The following is a 7,080-nucleotide window of genomic DNA, read 5'->3' on the forward strand; positions in this document are numbered from 1 at the left end:
TGGTTGTAATGTGACAAAAATATGGAAAAGTTCAAGGGGTATGAATACTTTTGCAAACCACTGTATATTCCGGGGATAAAAGGGGCAGACATTGAAAGATTTATTCTTCTTCTGCTACCTTTCATTTTATTTTGATTTTTGATTTGTGTGTTTTCTTAGAAAAATAATTAAACTCATTAAAATGAACTATAGTGCAATATGTTTATTATTTTTATTTTACTGCAGCTAGAAATATTTGTAMGATATTTTGAGATCTTCAGAATGCTTTAATTTAAAGACCACGAGCCTGAGGACAACCTGAGAGAACTGCTACACRGTTTTGTTTCTGTTTTTGACACAAACAGCCTCCAAACTGACAATAAATCTACCAATAAACAGCTCTTTTATGAGATAACTGGCTTTAAATGTTTGACTAAGTCATCCTCTGGAGAGTTTGTGGGAATGTGAATGAAACTCACGCTCCGTGTACCAGGAYGTCATGGTGATGAGTCTGCCGACCCGGGCCTGTCGCATGGCGCCGATCACGGCGGACATGGACGCGGTGTAGCCCGTCACCCCCGAGAAGAAGGAGGCCGGGAAGCCGAGGCAGGACATGACCACATCCTGGTCTTGGAAATGAGTTTTCAGGCTGTCGGCTGAGAAAATATCGGCCTTCACCACCTGGGAAAACACAAACAACGGGAAATAAAATGAGCAACAGTGTTTTAATTTCAACACAGATTATAGGAGCTGAAGTCAGTTATAATTTAATGCTAGTTAACTTTTATTTACCCAGTAAAAAAACATTTCTTCTTCAGCAGGTTCTGCCACAAATACAAGAATCCAGATGGAAAAATCACAACAAGCACAGTTTTCTTTGTGCCATTCATAAATTTAATTAAAATCCTGTTGTTATTCTGAGATTTATAAAGTAGATTTTTCTTTTTTTAGCATTAATTAGCRTTTGAAAATGTTAGTTTACAATCATCTGCCAAGAAAACTAAACTTTACTCCAATTAGTTTTAGTGTTTGCTTCTTAATAAATCATAATTCTTTCCAGATAAACGTTTATRAAGAATATGTGTTCCTTATCCAAAAAAAAGCCACCTTACAAAACATTTGATGATGATGTAAATGTGATTTATTTTTAAACTCAGCATAAATACTGGTGCACAAATAAAGTAATGCCCATAACAGGTTGGGGAATTTAAAGTAAAACATAAAMTGTTAATTAGAAAACCACAAAATAACGATTTTATTTGTATTTTAAGCTGCTGATTTAAACAAACTGTGATTTTGTGAGTATTTATTGTGCAACATTATAAAGAATATCAACTTATCGGTGTTTGATAATAAATAAGAGCAAGAAAATGTGTAGTGAGATAAAAATAGCAGATTCAACTTTAAGTATAAAACTCGTTGGAGGCCCCGACCTTTGAGCTTTGGTTACCTTCAGGTTGTCGTGATGCACGGCGAGCTTCTCCGGGTTCCTGACGACGGCGGTGACCGCGTGGCCCTGCTCCAGCGCCTGTCGGACCAGATGCTGCCCCGTCTGCCCAGTGGCTCCCAGCAGAGCGATCTTCATCCTCAGACGCACAGAGATGAGTCCGGACTGAAACGGGCCGGCGGGGACAAAGGACTAAATGTGCTGCGCCTGTTTCAAAAGGACAAGCGGGAAAAGAAGGATTATTACGGTGCAATAAAAGATGCCCTTTCTGCCTGATTTTGGTTTCTCATATGACCGAGTTAAAATGTTTACATGGATTTAAAAATAAAATTATTAAAGAGACTGAAAATCTAATCAGCTGTGAGGGAGACTTCTATGAAAATATACACATTGAGAAAAAACATCATACCTGTTTGCAACAGAAATACCATGTTGATGGGTTTAATGGAGCAGTTTATGTTAAGATTTGTTTTATTCAAGAAAATAAATATTTCTAAAGCCTTGTTTCTCACGATGGACTGGAAATCTGCCCAGTCAGCTAGGTGACACAGCAATAACTAAATAAATAAAACACATCAAAAAGTTGTTAAATTGTTATTACTGTCTGATAGTCCCACTTTTTTATTAAATATATGTTTGAGAGTTTATGGATCAAACATTTTTCTGGGTTTTATTACGCAGCTTTAAATTCTAGTACTATAAGAGACATTTAAAATTTAACAGTGTGGCATTATAAACTCTTAAAAATGATTAATAGCATCAGTTTCTTGATTTTTGACACCTCAAAACCATAACTGAGTTAAAATGAGCCAAACCATCAACACGTTGGGCGGGGAAACTCCGCAAAGACAAGTTCCTGTGTCGTTTTCAGAGATGGTGAACATCTAGCGTGAAGCGTTTTGTTCTCAGAACCATCATCAGCTGAAACTCAATCTATCAACTCAATCAATCTTCGTCGCTGAGCATGTGAGCAACAAACTGGTCATCCTCTGCTGCCACAAAGATAATCAATTCAACTCAGATCAGTTACAACAAAGACTCCYTGTCAGAAGAAGCATTTTCTCTCTTTTCAAGAACAAATAAATGTTTGTTAGACAAACTGTAGAAACTCTGAGCTGAAATAGTGGTAGATGACCTTATAATTAAGCAAGACTCACAAACGATTTGCTTTAAATGTCTCAAAGATGATGTTTGACAAATGATAAAATTGCAGAAATCAGGGCAGAGAAGCCACATCAGAATATATTTATAACATCAAAGTTAAACATTTGTTTTCATTGAGCACAAACAGTAAAAATGTGGGAAATAAGATAGAAACAATGTTTTAACAAACATCCTCAGGTTGGACTTTAGCTTCATTACAGGAAGCATTAACCAAGCGAGCAAATAAAAGCTCAAATTTTGTTTAAGTCACAGGTCAGAAATTAGAAATAGTCTCCAACACAGCACAAATACACTGCTCAAAAAAATAAAGGGAACACTTAAACAACGCAYGCTAACTCCCGATCTTAGTCAATGAAATATTCGCATTGAGTACTTTGTTCTATACAGAGTTGAATGTGCTTCACAAAAGTTTCATTTACTTGGACTTAGCGTACGTTGTTTAAGTGTTCCCTTTATTTTTTTTAGCAGTGTATATTAGCAGTGTTGTATAAAGTACCACAAAGTGATAACTGAGTAAAAGTACAAGTATCTTACCAAAAAATTACTTTGTTTATAGTTAAAGTCACCTTTTGGAATATTACTTGAGTAAAAGTCTTAAAGTATTTGATATTTTTGTACTTAAGTATTAAAAGTAAAAGTATTGATTTGAAATGAACAGTTAGATTTTCTGTAAGGACATTTATTAGGAGGTGACTTTCCTCAAAAAAATACAGAAATTACTATATCGTATTAAAATAATTAATTTGTTAAATTTAGTATGTACTAGTTGTTTCAATTTTTACAAACATCATGGCTGCATTTCTCCAAAATAAAAATCTAACCACAGGCTGCGGCCAAATGTAATAATATAAATTCATGAAATACAAATACTTCTTAAGTACAGTCCTTTTATTTTAATGATTATGTCCTGATGGAGCGTGACATGATTTGTTTGTGTACAAACTAATACAGTATCAGAGTTTTATATATTTATACTTCTCATTCAACCACAGTTAGATTCACTTTATCTAGGAGGTACAGTTTATATGGATAGTATTTATTTTTTACAATAACAAGCTGGAATGAAAATGAGCAAAAATGAAATGAAAGTAACGACTTTCTACTTCTTGTGTTTTTTTTAAAAATGTAGTGAGTAGAAAGTACAGATAATTGTGTGAAAATGTAAGAAGTAGAAGTAAAAATAGGCTGAAAAATAATTACTCAAGTAAAGTACAGATACCCAAAAATTCTTCTTAAGTACAGTAACAAAGTATTTGTACTTAGTTAGCTTACAACTCTGTRTATTAGAAACGATTTAACATTTAAAGAAGCTGTTACAGACTGAAACTAATAAGAGAAACTTGYATTTTATGCAGAAGACATAACGTCATCTCTAAGTGTCAAATTTAACTTATAAACAGTAACACTACAACTTATTACGAAACACAATAATTCAGTTTTACTAAGTTCAACTACAGATAAACTAAATTGTTAATATGTGATAATGCTGAACACAATTACTATAACTTTTATGAAAGTGAAGGTAATTACGAAGATAAAATATATCTTATATTTAGTAAATGAAAGTCTGACCTCACAGAACAGAGCGACATGAAGGCGGTGTCCTGACCTTTCACCTCCACCAAGCTTCCGTCAACTTTTTTTTTATTTCACGGATTTTCTTTCCTTTTCCTTAAATGCATTCATGTCATTTTATTAGAATAAGCGACGTAAAACGTGTCCAATATAAAAACACAAGRATAAAACACCTGTCAGAGACAGCTGTTACAAAAAGAGACATGAGCCGAATTACCTTAGCTTCACCTACAGACGCCATGTTTGTTTACACGATTAGAGGCGCGTTTAAGAACCGCAACGTTTCGCAACAACTTTTTAAAGAGAATCATCCTGATGTTGGTTAACTTTTGTTAAAATGGCACTCCGAGGGAGAGAAAAAAAATCAACAATCACATGCTTGTGTTAAGGACATTCCGAATAAAACGCGGAGAAGGAAACATTAGCTTAGCTTAGCTTAGCTCCCACCCATCTTTATTTACACCTTTAAAGGTGCGTTCAAGAGCAGCAACGTTCAAGAGTGTTTGTAAAACATTTCCCTGTAAGCATCTTGAATGGAGGGTTTTCAACTTTTGCTGTGATGGAATCAATAAACAGGATAAAGAAAACAATAAAACCCAAAGTTTCACATAACTTGAAAATAAGACAAACGTTGGCAAATTAGTTATGAACTGATTTTTATTGAGGTTTCTGCCTACGTTTTCATGTTTAACAGTAAAATGCTTCCTGTGGTTTAAAATAAAAGATTTAGTTTGAAACATAGAGTTAATCATGTGGATAGTTTGTTCTAACAGTAATTTGAGAAAGGATTTGTGAAAGACTTAACTGATTATTAGCCTTAAATTGAGACTTTATTATTCTATTCTTTTTTAATGGTATTTTTATACCAGCCTACGAGTGCACGCTGCTGAATTGAACATATTAAAGGTCCTGACTCAAGTCAGGTTCAGTCCCTAGCTTCACAAAGTATGATCTGTTTCCACGAAACATTTTATGTTCAAATTTTAGCCGAGCTACAGTGTAAAATGAATCTACAATTAAAAAAAGTGATAAAACATGACAAGGACTCCTTTAAAACCCATATTTTTGACACTTTTTAAAGTTTTGCTAAATTGAATTCAGCTGAGATCACATGTAAACACCAACCTGGAGTCAAAAATCCCTTTGTACACAGATGCGTGCTTCCTGCTTGTCACCATAAAGACTCTTTTAGTCGCATTAAGTCATTAACTCAGGTAATCCACTTGTGTCTTGGTGCTTCGGTTGCGTGGTCACACACAGACAGGAGCTTCAGCAGAAGGGAAGGAGGGCCGGACACTCAGTACAATGTTTCACATGAAACCTCTGAGATGATTTGTGCTGGATTTTATTTATTTTATTTTTTATCCACCTGCAAAGATCGGGCCTCCTAACAGCTCCTGGTCTGATCTAAATGAACTTGTGGAGAATGCAACAAGGCAGATGGATGTTTAAACTCTCACTGAAACTGCAAATAACCTGGGAAGTGGTTACTGGATAAATAAGGCGGTCACGTAAGTAAACTGATTTAAAGATCCTGCAGTGGAGGAGCTGATCAGGCTTTTTTTATTGCAGAACCCCATATGACAAGCTGCAGAGTTGTATAAAGTACCACAATGTGATACCTGAGTAAAAGTACAAGTGTCTTACCAGAAAATTACTTTGGTAAAAGTTATAGTCTCTTAGGAATATTACTTGAGTAAAAGTCTTAAAGTATCTGATATTTGTTGCGTTTAAGTATTAAAAGTAAAAGTAATGATTTAAAATGAGCAGTTAGCTTTTCTGTAATGACATTTTAAAATTGCAGAAATGACTATATCGTATTAATATAATTAATTTATGTTATATTTAGGATGAACTAGTCTAGCTGTTTCCGTTTATATACATATATCAAGGCTGCCCAAACTTTTCCACAAAATGAAAATCTGAGGGCTGCGGCCAAATGTAATAATATAATTCATGAAATACAAACACTTCTTAAGTACAGTTCTTTTATTTTAATGATTATGTCCTGCTGGAGTGTGACATGATTTGTTTGTGTACAAACTAACACACTATCAGAGTTTTATATATTTATACTTCTCATTTAACCACAGATAGATTCACTTTATCTAGGAGGTACGGTTTATATGGATAGTATTTATTTTTTACAATAACAAGCTGGAATGAAAATGAGCAAAAATGAAATGAAAGCAACGACTTTCTACTTCTTGCCTTTTTAAAAAAATGTAAGGAGTAAAAAGTACAGATAAGTGTGTGAAAATGTAAGAAGTAGAAGTAAAAAGTAGGCTGAAAAATAATTACTCAAGTAAAGTACAGATACCCMAAAATTCTACTTAAGTCCAGTAACAAAGTATTAGTATTTAGTTACTTTAAAACTCTGACAAGCTGTAAAAATCAGGTTTAGGATCTAAACCGGCCAAAAATGTTAATGTGTCTCATCAATAAACACATCTGTTTAATTTATTCTAAAAAAAACCATTTTAAACGATCACTGCAGATATTTTCTGCCTCGTCTGATTCATAAATTGTTACCTGTAAGCCTTCACAGAATCAGGACAGAAAAACAGACAGGATTGAGGCCAGTCACAGGGGTAAGGAGAAAACCAGCAGGTAACAGGATTACAACATGAATGACCTCCAAATTTAGCTCCTCTGCTGGCTGCTGTAACACGCTTTTAACCACAAGACTGAAGCAGAACAACTTGAAAGTGTCTGCGACATCAGATTTTTGTAATAAATAAGAATGTATTTTTGGAAAGAAAACATTTACAACATATTACAAAACAGGGGTGTCACTAGGTTTTAAGGACAAGGGGGGCTTAGCCCCCAGGAGATGCACAGAATTTTGTATATTATTTGTTTGTATTTTGTGTGTGTGTGTGTGTGTGTGTGTGTGTGTGTGTGTGTGTGTGTGT

General features: G+C 34.4%; 2 protein-coding genes across 2 annotated transcripts in view; one reads left to right on the forward strand and one right to left on the reverse strand.

Annotated features, from left to right (window-relative positions):
• LOC106528926 (flavin reductase (NADPH)) overlaps window positions 1-4,357 on the reverse strand; it is a 6,389-nt gene extending 2,032 nt beyond the window's left edge. The window contains exons 1-3 of the mRNA XM_014024213.1: window positions 4,163-4,357; window positions 1,430-1,633; window positions 459-660 (exon numbers count right to left, since the gene is read on the reverse strand). Of these exons, the coding sequence (XP_013879667.1) occupies window positions 459-660; window positions 1,430-1,564 (337 nt within the window). The 5' untranslated portion in view covers window positions 1,565-1,633; window positions 4,163-4,357. The remainder of the gene's footprint in view (window positions 1-458; window positions 661-1,429; window positions 1,634-4,162) is intronic.
• Window positions 4,358-5,416: 1,059 nt separating this feature from the next.
• ppef2a (protein phosphatase with EF-hand domain 2a) overlaps window positions 5,417-7,080 on the forward strand; it is a gene marked incomplete in the record, with an annotated part of 18,405 nt that continues 16,741 nt past the window's right edge. The window contains 1 exon segment of the mRNA XM_014024214.1: window positions 5,417-5,676.

The sequence above is a fragment of the Austrofundulus limnaeus genome, unplaced genomic scaffold (genome assembly GCF_001266775.1).
Source record: "Austrofundulus limnaeus strain Quisiro unplaced genomic scaffold, Austrofundulus_limnaeus-1.0 Scaffold413, whole genome shotgun sequence".
NCBI classification, from domain to species: domain Eukaryota; kingdom Metazoa; phylum Chordata; class Actinopteri; order Cyprinodontiformes; family Rivulidae; genus Austrofundulus; species Austrofundulus limnaeus.